Source organism: Synchiropus splendidus, chromosome 5 (assembly GCF_027744825.2).
Source record: "Synchiropus splendidus isolate RoL2022-P1 chromosome 5, RoL_Sspl_1.0, whole genome shotgun sequence".
Lineage (NCBI taxonomy): Eukaryota > Metazoa > Chordata > Actinopteri > Syngnathiformes > Callionymidae > Synchiropus > Synchiropus splendidus.
The window spans coordinates 9,253,809-9,265,603 of record NC_071338.1 but is presented as its reverse complement, the minus strand read 5'-3'; the positions used below and the strand labels follow the sequence as shown (position 1 = coordinate 9,265,603).

Genomic DNA, 11,795 nt, shown 5'->3' with positions numbered 1-11,795 from the left:
TCGTATGGGGACCAGTTCGTGGAAACACACCTACTTTTGGGAACCTTATGCATTTGTGGGGATCAATACCAAGTTTCAATTTGAGGGTTACATTTACAGAATGATCAGGTCATTGTAACTGAATGTACCTGTGTCCTGTGATGGGTTGGTGACCTACCCGGGGCAGTGCCTCACCTCTCTCCAAAAGACGTTGAGATAGGCTCCTCTGTGACCTCCATAAGGGAATAAGTGGTAGAAAATGAACTGGCGATAATAATGATGATAATGTCTTTTGTCCTTCACATGAAAGGTGACCGCGTCATTACTCCAAAGTCTCATCGCCAAACGAACCGAGTACTGGGAGAACTGCCAGGCTACTTTGGTATCAAGCCAGCAGCACTCCTCAACAGGTGAGTGTCTTGAAAAGGGCAGGTCAAATTATTCGATCATCCCCAGTGTGAAATCAGAGAACTTGTCTCCAGGAATCTACTGCAATGGAACTTTCGACGCGTTTGCATGCTGGCCCCATTCACCGCCCGGGAACGTGTCTATCCCGTGTCCCCCATACTTGCCATGGATCACTGCAGGTAAAGTCACTGTGCAAAATTCCATTCTGCATGCGTCTTTGTGTTCTCAGACTTTCCCCCGGGCTGCGCTGTGAAGTGGGACTCACGGGATGGGAGCACTGTGGGCCGATATAGAAGTAGTAGAAGGTTTATTTTTTATTATTTTTTTATATATATATAAGGAAATATCTCGTGGTTTAATGGGATTTTCATATTCTCAGGCCACAGATGTCCATTCCTGTTTATTAATTGACAAAAAGCCCCAGGAATATTAAACTGGAGAGCAATTCAATCTGACCCACCACATCACTTAAGAGTATTTTATTATTATTATTATACCTCTCACATGCTATGTCCCATAATGCAGTGCAGTGTTTGAAGCTGTGAGGTTTTTAGAAAATTATGTGATGATAAATGCCTAGTCAGTTTTGTTTGTAATCCAGGTGTAAACTCAAACACAACATGGATTGTTGCCCCTGACGCAGCTCTAACAGGCTGACAATGAAGCAGCATCCTCATTTTAGGAGCTCCATACAGTAGGTGGCGCTCTGTGACACACTCATCCCGCTTCTCACAATAAATGAGCCATTTCCCATTTTCAAGTGGATCTCGCGAAAAAAAGATTGATTAACTTAAACTTATCTGAAACAAAATATAAATATAAACATTACAATCCCCTATCTATTTCCTTTTTTTCATTTACTACCAGTGTTCATGTCCCCATGTTCATGAACAGACTGATGTGTAGGATATTAGAATATTGACGAATAAATGTGTCATTGATATAATACAGATATCGTTGAGTTTTCTTCGCTCACCCACAGATACATCAAGGAGAGCATACAGAGAATGCTTGGAAGATGGCACCTGGAGACTGGCGGAGAATTCCTCAGCTCCATGGAGGGATCACTCCGAATGTCAGGAGCACCACTTTTTTAAGGACAAGGTTCGGAAGGAGGATCTCGATACTACGTGCTGTCCAGTTGTGTCACACATCATGATCATATTTCCACTTCCTCCTTAATGGTCCAGGAGGATGAAATGCTGCGGCAGACGGCGCTTCGACTGATCTCCGTGATTGGCTACTCTCTCTCGCTCTCCTCCCTCACACTGGCTACCTTGCTCATGGGCATGCTAAGGTCAGTCATCGTGAAGTGAAATGTCAAGCCTTGTTGTTGTTTCGTAACAACGTCAAAACATTGAAAAAGCACAACGGGTGAAAGCACATTCAAAGACTCATTTGTCAGCACAATGTCTGAATGCTACAGTAGCCTCTAATGGATATTTTATAGTTGAACCTGTGAAGTCCTGGGTGATATCGTGTTGACTGGCCATATATTTAAGTTCAATTGTTATAGATTTAATGTGGGGAAAAAATGTCTAATTTAGCTACGGCTCAGCGTTGAAAAGTTGCCTCCGAACTAACTGGAATATTGGCACATTTGTCTTGTTCATTAAAAAGTGCCGTGCCTCTTAAATATAATTATAATAATATCAGATAAAAGCAATGTTTAAAAATAAATACCTTCCTCCGACTCAAACCTGAAAAAATAGCGATGAACTGTAGCTTGCTGAACTGATCATAGCTTCTGTTGTTACCCAGAAACAATGAATCTCCCTTCACACTTCATCCATTAGCTACGCTATTTTAGTGAAGTTTAAAGCACAGCATTTAAAGATTTCAGCAGCCATGTTCTGCCAAAGGAAGAGGAGAAACATGTCCGCAGGAGAGAGATAAAGCTCCAAGCGCCCGGCGTGTGTGGTGTAACGGACTGTTGGTTCCTGATGTGGTTGCATGTTTGCCGTCCTTTATTTCTTAATAAATCATACAACCTATGGGTTCCACCCTCCCTTCCTTCTCCAGAAAGCTCCACTGCACCCGAAATTACATCCACATGAATCTCTTCATGTCGTTCATCCTGAGAGCGGTGGCCGTCATATCCAAGGAGATTATATTACATGTGATGTATTCCAACCTGCCCAAGGACGACCCCGGGTGGAACGCTTACTCCACCTCTGTGGTAATCTCATCCTCCCCTGTCACATATGAGCAGCTCATGGAGGACGACTATTTTTTTTTCTCAACAGATGGCACTGATGTGCAAATTCTCCAAAGTAGCGATGGAGTATTTTGTCGCCTGTAACTACTTCTGGCTCCTGGTGGAGGCCATTTTTCTCCACACACTGCTCTTCACTGCTGTCCTGGCCAAGAGACGTCTGCTGAAGCAATACCTGCTGCTGGGATGGGGTGAGGGAATGTGTGGTGTGGGAATAGAGACTATTCCCTTGATGACAAATGCAAAAGAAATTTGATGAAAAATGGTAGATTATTTGTCACGGCGTCTCTACATTTTGGAATCACAAGAATGCTTTATCAGTCAAATGTCAAAAACATGACTGATACGGAGAAAGTAAAGCCTAACTTACATAACAAGTGCTCATATTAAAATTCATTTTTCAGGAACCCCTGTGCTGTTTGTGACTCCGTGGACTGTTGTGAAGATCACGTATGAAAACACAGAGTGAGTTTTTGTTGCATCTTGGGAAAAGAGTCAGGGTATTTTAACATGTGACTTGACTCTTGTCAGATGCTGGTCCATTGTGAACAGATGGTTCTGGTGGATCATCCGTGGGCCCATCACCGTGTCAGTGCTGGTGAGTACACGGTGCAGCACATCAAAATCAATTTGGCAGCCAATTAACCGCTTCTTGTCTTGTGAGATCTTGTGACGTTGAAGTACTTATCTATTGTTTTACACACACACACACACACACACCGTCACACACTACACTACCGCTATTTTTGTGGGAACATTGCGTTGACTTTCATGCTTTCCCCTGCGTCTCACCCTAAACCTAACCATCCAAAACAAATGGCTGATCTTCACCAGGACTCTCAACCAAACTTTAAACAAGTTACAAGTTACTTTGAAGCTTTCATCCTCAAATTGAGGCTTAAACTCATGGAGGTCCAGCACAGATGTCCCCACAAGTCAGTTTGTTTCAAAGAACCTTATCTCTTTTCCATTTCAGATTATATTCTTTATATTCATCAAGATTCTCATGCTGCTGCTGTCCAAACTGAAGGCAGACCAGGTGAAGTTCACAGACTACAGATACAGGTATGGAAGTGAAATATCTGAAACTTAACAGTCGCTACACGATTCAAGCATATTTACCACTCCAGTGATCGGCCATGCTTTTCTTTTTTCTTGATTGTTGTGAGCATCTGCCGTGATACTTGCGATAGGATTGGTTGAGCATTTTCAATGCTGAGCTTGTGCGTTGTTGTGGACGACTAAACAGAAGCACATTCCAAACTCCCCATCAGCTTGGCCCGAGCTACACTGGTACTGATTCCTCTGCTGGGGATCCACGAGGTGGTTTTCACCGTGCTGATCGATGAGTGTGTGGAGGGCCACAGCCGCTACGCCCGGAACTTTGTCAACCTCACCCTCAGCTCTTTTCAGGTAAAACCCTAACGGCTCCACATTGGTTTGACAAGAATTCAGCGGAATATTAAATGCTAAACTATTGCAGGGATTTTTGGTGGCTGTGCTGTACTGTTTTGCAAATGGAGAGGTAAGCTTGTCGCAATACTTCCTTCCGTTTGTTCGAATAAATACCTTTGATGCATGTGTTTGGGAAATCATGAAATAATGTAAATAACCCTCATGTAAACAATAAAACCATTCATGATAAAAGCAAGAATAATTATTCAAAGCCCATGTCATATGAGGTTAGTGTAAAATAAGGAACTTCATAAGTCGCCCTGAACATTTCCTAGGACTTATTTGTCAAAGATAATAATTAATAACTACAGTTATATTGATGTGTTTGTTATGTATTTTACAGTACATTTTAATTCTTTTTATTCTATCTTTTCTGCGTGAAGGTTCAAGCGGAGGTGAAAAAGCGCTGGCAGCTTTTTCTGTTCACCCACCATTTCCAGGTCAGGACCTGTGTCAGGAGCGCGCCGCTCAAGCACCTCTGGAAGTTCACCCGTCAGCCTCAGTGCCAGCGGTCCGGCGAGCAGGCGACAGGCTCCAGGACCAACCCTCGCTCTCTCCAAGTGGTTGTGCACGGGGGACCGGAAAGGCCTCAGGGCGACGGTCAGGCACTGAAGGGTTGCAATACCGCAACAATCGACTTCCTCACCAGAAAGAGTCTGTCCAGCAGTGACGGAGACATGACCCTGGGGGAGACAATGGAGGAGATTCTGGAAGAGAGCGAGTTCTGACGATGGGTATCTCGCCCAGTCCCACCCAAAGATGAGATCAGCAGAGCACAACTTTGGACTCTTCCAACTGTTTCTCAAGCACTTGAGCTGACCTGTAAACATTCTAATATTCCAGGAACTCGTGACACCATTACCATCATACGTACTTCATAGCTGTTCCGCTTTTCCAGTTAAGGTGTTTTTTCCAGTTCATACTATATCACACAAATCACTTTGAAATCAACAATATCCATCACTCGAGCTGGCGTCAGTTCTGTGGCTGGTGCGGCAGCATCAAAGCAAGTCAAGCTTGAGGTTTGCTCTTGTCTATTGTGTCTCCTATATTCCTCAGCTTGTGTGTGTGTCTCGTTGGGAAGTATGTTTTTTCCGACAGTGCTCTGAAAACGGGTGACTGTAATGTGATTGTAGATCACGTGGCAGTCCTCTACAAGTGCCACATGACGGGCTCAGCCTCTTTAGCAGTGCTGGTGAGAAGTGACAAAAGTCTTACTTTTTTTTCCTCTCGACTGTTATTTAACTCCTTGACCCCTTACAGACTTCTGTTTACTTCAGGCGCTTCAAAGAGACACTTCAAGAGCTGTGACTTGAAACTTGAGGTATTGAATATGTCCAAACAGCCAGAATTAATTTCAAGTCACCTGAGTCACTTGTGTACCAATATCACAGAAGTTGAAGTGGTCATCAGTTAAATTTGAATCTGGATGTTTGAAAATATTTGTATTTTTGTCTTCAGTCTTCAGTCAGTAATCCATAAGGAATGGCGACTCAATCACATGACTGGTGGTTTCATGCTACTGTTAAATACTACAGACATGTAGCCACTGTACATATGCTGAATGTGCTTTAAAAAGTTGTTTTTCACTATGTAGAGCTGAAATATGTAGGAGGATCCACATGGAAGAACAGTTGGATGTGAAATCATATAAATACAATGTATTTGTTGTCCAAGGCTTTGCATGCTTTATGTGTATTATATTAGGACACCTGAAGCAAATCAAAGACAAAACCATGGTGTAAACATGTTGTCTCACCTTTGTCTACAAGCAAAAATAAAGTTGTCAACAGAGGGAAATAAATGCCTTTATTTTTATCTTCGCATACATAGGAAACATAATGTTTTTTAAATGCCATGTTTGCTCAATTACATTTCATGTTTTCAATACCACATCAAGTTATTATGTCACACACGCAATTACAATTCAGGTGTCTCCCTGTGTATGCGTGGGTTTCCTCCGGGTACTCCAGTTTCCTCCCACAGCCCAAACGTTCACCAGGTTAATTAGAATAGAATAGAATGGAATAGCCTTTATTGTCCTTGTACAGTGTAGAACGAAATTTGAGCGCTACTCCCTTGGTGCAAACAATGCACAAAAGAATATATCAAAAAACAATCAAGCATGCAGAGAACAACCAGTAGGTACTAAAAAAAATAATAATAATATGTACACAAGTAGCAGCAGTAGCAGTAGTAGCAGTACACTTATGTGTGTGTGTGTGTGTGTGTGTGTGCAATTCAATCACGATGACAGATGACACACCTTTTGTTGTGTAAACATGTTTTTTGTCAATCATTTACAGTAAATGTAGATTTTCAATGTTTATTTGGCTCTTACTGTTGTAAGTGCGTCCAACATTATGTAGCATTATATTTTCAAATGTAGTTGGCTTTGTATCTCAGAAACAGTTTGACTCATTATTATACTGACACCTAATATTTTTGCTTGTTATTCATACACTTCAAAAAAAAAAGAAAAAAAAAGAAGAATGAATGTTTATGACGATTCTCTGAAACATTACAGATAAATTACAAACATTTCAAACGTTACTTGACATGTTATGTGACTGTGATAAATGATATCACTTAGTGTCTTGAATTATACACAGGATACAATTCTGGGAATATTTCTTCTTACATGACACTGAGACTGAAAGGAGCAGAGTGAAGAACATTCTTATGTCAGGCCCTTGTTCACGCTTTCCCTATTTTTGGATCAGTACATGCGTGTAACTGTGTATGAACTTGTGTATGTGAGTTTTGTGTGGGCGCGTGTGTCGAGGTGTGTGTGTGTTAATACAAGCATTTTTTGTTCATACTTGTTCATATATAAATATTAACTATAAATTGCCTTCCATGATCTTTAAATTAAAATGAACATTCATTGATTATTCGCTTTAATTATATTTTATTTAATAATATTTTGATATTTTACACAACCGTGTGACTATTTGAACGAGTTTTGCAAGATGTTCTTATGCTGTTAGAGGTGTTAAGGAGCACAGCCATCGTATATAGTATTGATAGCAGTGAAGCTGCGTGACTGCCTTTGGTCACGTGGTCGGATCCACGGTTCCTTTTGCTTCAGAATCCACTGTATGTCTTGGCCACCTATTCAACTAATCGGGAACAAATCGATGACCAGTGACCTTTTCTAAGGCCAAACCGTGCGCCATCATGTGAGCAGCCCGCCCGGATTTCAACCAATGGCTGGACAGCTCGCGCCGTGGAGGAGGTTCTGGAGCTACGGCTGTGGCCTATTTGATCCCCTTGTCTCTGTCGATCACAGCCGGATCACTGAGTCCCTCCCTTCGGTTGACTATGTCTGAATCTAACGGGAAGGACGCTTGCGAGGAGCGCGTGGGCTACATCACCCGGGTGCAGAGCTTCAGCGCCTGCCATCGACTCCACAGGTACAGCCTCATCTGGACCGGAACTCGTCCGTGTAACGGAAGTCTCGAGCGTGTGTAGCGTCGTCTGGCTTTATTGGCGCAATTCTGTTCGGGAATATCGGATTGCTCAGACGTGTTTGTGACCAGTTAGCGGTCTAAGAATATTTATATTACGGCGGAATTTTGTCCACAAAAGAAGTGAGACAGAGGTTGTTGCTGTGGATACGTTCAAATGCAATCGCAAAATGAAACGCTTGGCTCACGTTAGCGCTGAAGTGAACAAGTCAGCTTGGAATAACATTGAATTCAATAATGATGAGTAGATGCTGGTTATCTATGTGAAAGTAAACAGTTAACAAATAGGTCAGAATGCTGGGACGAAGCGCACTGTATTATTTAAATTGACTACAACTGTCTGTCTCGTATTTAAAAGAGTCGTTTTATGTATGTCACTCTTAATCAGAAGTGAAGAGTTTTTTGACTTGAAACGTCGATGATCATCCAAATTCGAAACTCCAGTTAGAGTCGCTCTTTTCGAACACTTTTTCGTAAACCTTAGAATTTACGAGTAACACTTGAACGTCTCACAAATCCGGCACGCTTTCATTTTGTTTACCTTTGTTCTGTGAACTGAAGATGTGCTAAAAATCGATTTTGTTTTCCCACTGGTTTGGCATCTGTGAGTATAGAGGAATAGCAACGCAAACGACATCTTCAAACAAATGTCGCCCGGCTAAAAAACGTGATTACAACTACAAAAACCTACTAACGTAGCGTACGAACACATTTTTAATAAAGGTAGCACTAAGATAAAAGGTCTTAGTGGCACAATATAAAGTGATGTATAATTTTTGTGAAACAATCTCAATGATAATAGTAATAACACGCTATTCATCCATTGGTCGTGCTGGGCTGTTGAGGCAGCAGCATCACGGACGCTCATTTTCTGACCACTAGATGGCGCTCTCCGCTTTAAAATCTTTGGTTTTGAGGAGACTCATTCCTGGCCAGATTGCTCAACCTGTGACTTCTGAAGTCACTAAGTTGCTCAGCTTGAGCTGTCACACACGTGTTGCTGATAAATAAACGTACTAATAACTTATTTTACCAGTTTTACTCGAACACATACCATTTTCTGTTGCAGCCCTCAGTTAAGCGATGAGGAGAACAAGAGTGTTTTTGGGAAATGCAACAACCCAAACGGCCACGGACACAATTACAAAGGTCAGTGGTCACCCACGCACAAAGCAAAGCTCAGTAGAGGGCAGCAACTTTGAGAAATCTCCCTGAATATTTTGCTCACAAATGACTTTGTTCTGTCCACAGTGGAGGTGACGGTGCGAGGAAAGGTGACGTCTCTTTTTATTTCTAATCTATTTTGGAAATGAAGAAAGTAGTGCAATTTTTAATAAAATTTTACATTTATCTTATGAATATATTTGTAGTAGGAGGAGGAGCTTTTGAGATAATTCCCAGCCAGCTGCAGTGGCTCTGTTATTAAGGGAAAAAGAGTCAACTAAAATATATCCATGTGTTGGTTCATGTGTCTTTGCAGTTGAGAGGAGACTTGAGAGTTGTGGTCGACTTAACAACCTCAAGACTTGTGAACAAACAAACAAAAGACAAGGGAAAGAACTCAGGTGTGAAAAAGATAACCAATATTTTTTGTTGAACTGTTTCTTTGTGTCTGTAGATCCATCGCAGCACTGGGATGGTCATGAATCTGACAGACTTGAAGAAGTGCATTGAGGTTTGTTTTATTGTAATTGTTATTGTCTTTAACAAACAAATGTTTGCGCTTTATTTGACTAAAAAAAAACAAAACAATTCAGGACCCATTAATATTGAATATTTCATTCTGCTCGATCATGAAACTGGTCTCAGTGAATGCAGACTTCTTATTATAGTATAGAACTTAAATGATTTATCTGATGTATGAATACATGTGGGTATTGTGTAGTGCAAACCTCAGTAGTTTGATCACTGACATCATCGTTGGTTCAGCGTGTCCTAATAATAATCCAAATAAAGCTTGCCAGTTCCCATCCTCGTGTCTTCACTGTCTTCGAGGTGTCATCACTAATGGCTTCATTTCCCTGACAGGAAGTCATCATGATCCCTCTGGACCATAAAAACTTGGACAAGGACGTCCCATACTTCGCCACTGTCGTCAGGTGTGTGGTCTCCTGACAGTGACTCCTTGTCTGTGACGCAACTGTTGAACTAATTTCTTCTGTCTGCATCTGACAGCACCACTGAGAACTTAGCTGTTTACATCTGGGACTGCATGGTCAAGATGCTTCCTCCAAACCTGCTCTACGAAATCAGAATCTACGAGACCGATAAGAACATTGTCATCTATCGAGGAGAGTAGATGCCTTTTCTACCTTGAAGGATCCTGAAATTCTTGAAAGAAATGACTTTGTTTTTATGTAATTGTTTTTGTGACTTTTGTTTCACATTTGTCCCAAAGACCCATTAAAATAGCAAAACTAGATGCCTTTTTAGTTCTATGTGTATTTAAACAGAATTAAATTGTTATATGAAGCAACATCCTGTCATTCATTCAGTCATGCATCCTTTCCAACTCAAGGACAAGTGTGGAATGCGGAAAGAACAGTTGAACATTAATAACGATAAACCAAGTGACTGCACGACTATACATCTGAATTTAACAGACAGAACCATTCATCCAACAGAGCGCGACAGACTGCATGCTTTTGCGCAACATCGGTGCTTTTTTTTTTTGTTAGTTTGTTTTTTAGCGGTTTTTCACTGCAGTGATCCGCGACTGTTGGCTGTCAGGTATGACTGCCTTTCACCATGGTACCATTCCCTTTAAATGATCCTGAATCTTTTGTCCAAACAATCACTGTGACACGTGAGGTGTGTTAGCTTCTTAAATGTTATCTTTAAAGGTGGATTCAATGGGCTGCATCACTGTTGGCTGGCGGAGTGTTTAACAAGGCAGCTGACTAAGTCTTGCTTATTGCTTTTGAAAGTGCTCACCACTTCATTTATCTTATTTAAAAAAGAAAGGTTCTGGTCTAAGTTCCACTATCCCAGAATGTAAACTTGTATTGTTGTATGTGCTTGTGCATGCATGTGTATGATGGTCAGTCATTCGCTCGACAGTCTGTCTACAAAATGACTCCAAAATGGATGTGAAATATTTCTTGTCACAGCTGCCACCTGCTGTCCCAGTAAGCTCATTGAGTGCATTGGTGGTGCAATGGTTGAGTGCAACCATTGATTTCAAATACTAAAAACAGTATTGCAGACTGAGATAAAATACACACAATGCAATGATCTTTTTTTTTTTTTTTTAAGTTCAATTAAAACTGTGGTACCATTGTTTATGTTATATTAAGCCTTATAACCAGAGCCGTGAGGTTATGTCAAGAATGTACAGTATTTACTGTGAAAAATCGGGTTATGGAGAAGAGCATGTGTCAGTAGCTGCGGTGAATTTCCCTAAATAACTCTGTGTACTGTATTTATTACTGCAACCACCCTTTTCTTGATCCTGAAAATCACCCACCTTGACTCCGCCTGCCTTGATAGCTGGCAGGTTTTCTGACAGTACTGTTTAATGCCAAAGTTACATACCACAATATATGTGACATCACTGTAAAGACACTCCGATGATAAGAAAGGCCAACGTCTTCTCAAGTGCTGTAATTTTACATTCATCCGACTGCTTAAACCTTTGATTAATCGTAATAATTCCACGTCATGCCGAGGCAGAAACCCTGAAAGGAACAAGCTGAAGCAAGAGCGGGACAAAAGCCTGGTCCTGACCGCTCACTGATCCTCAGGATTCGTCTCTTTACAGCGCTCTTAATGCACAACGAACCAGAGTCTGTAATTACATTGTTTTTGTCAGTGAAATGAGCAGGCGTCAGTGAAAAGCATTTTCTGGGTGAATCATGATGTGTGCGATGCATGTGTCCTGACGCCATCCACTCCATGCTGCGAGGGCTGGAATGGTACCGGCCACGATCTTGGTGAACATTCGGCTGCTTTGTCTACCCGAGCTTGCCGAGGTTGTGAGTATTGCTGAACGAGAACTGACTTTTATATTGTCATTCTAATGTGTACGTACAATGTACGCCTAAGCTGCCTCCCAATGCAGATGTTATCGGCCCATAAAGGTGGACATTTCCATTGCGCATATCTCCCACTTATGTGGGCCAGCGCACTCCTGTAGACCAAAGTTACATCAGGTCAGAGGCTGGTCTGTCAGTCGGTGGGTTTGCAGTCCACATTGTCGAGGGAAGGAACTGGTGGTGCGATACTTCTATTAAAAAGTTAGGATAACTACACATAAAATGAAAAAGAAT

At 41.6% G+C, this 11,795-nt stretch overlaps 2 protein-coding genes across 2 annotated transcripts; both read left to right on the top strand.

Annotated features, from left to right (window-relative positions):
* Positions 1-264: 264 nt before the first annotated feature.
* LOC128759305 (glucagon-like peptide 2 receptor) lies at positions 265-4,785 on the top strand. Its single transcript, XM_053866182.1, has 12 exons — positions 265-389; positions 436-566; positions 1,370-1,491; positions 1,578-1,684; positions 2,410-2,563; positions 2,634-2,793; positions 3,007-3,067; positions 3,134-3,200; positions 3,579-3,667; positions 3,877-4,015; positions 4,086-4,127; positions 4,441-4,785. Exons 1-12 carry the CDS (start codon positions 265-267, stop codon positions 4,783-4,785), a joined length of 1,542 nt encoding a protein of 513 aa, XP_053722157.1.
* A 2,523-nt stretch (positions 4,786-7,308) lies between these two features.
* pts (6-pyruvoyltetrahydropterin synthase) lies at positions 7,309-10,003 on the top strand. Its single transcript, XM_053865754.1, has 6 exons — positions 7,309-7,473; positions 8,597-8,676; positions 8,779-8,801; positions 9,146-9,202; positions 9,556-9,626; positions 9,703-10,003. The coding sequence occupies exons 1-6, from the start codon at positions 7,382-7,384 to the stop codon at positions 9,824-9,826; spliced, it is 447 nt and encodes a 148-aa protein (XP_053721729.1). The 5' UTR covers positions 7,309-7,381; the 3' UTR covers positions 9,827-10,003.
* The last annotated feature ends 1,792 nt before the right edge of the window (positions 10,004-11,795 follow it).

Bases quoted from the DNA above. Each gene is read 5' to 3' on its own strand.
- LOC128759305 (XM_053866182.1), top strand. From the start codon at position 265: ATGTCTTTTGTCCTTCACATGAAAGGTGACCGCGTCATTACTCCAAAG. The intron at 1,685-2,409 runs GTCAGTCATCGT...TTCCTTCTCCAG, and splicing joins TTGCTCATGGGCATGCTAAG to AAAGCTCCACTGCACCCGAA. The intron at 2,794-3,006 runs GTGAGGGAATGT...TTCATTTTTCAG, and splicing joins ATACCTGCTGCTGGGATGGG to GAACCCCTGTGCTGTTTGTG.
- pts (XM_053865754.1), top strand. From the start codon at position 7,382: ATGTCTGAATCTAACGGGAAGGACGCTTGCGAGGAGCGCGTGGGCTAC. The intron at 7,474-8,596 runs GTACAGCCTCAT...TTTCTGTTGCAG, and splicing joins GCCTGCCATCGACTCCACAG to CCCTCAGTTAAGCGATGAGG. The intron at 8,802-9,145 runs GTGACGTCTCTT...TTGTGTCTGTAG, and splicing joins AGGTGACGGTGCGAGGAAAG to ATCCATCGCAGCACTGGGAT.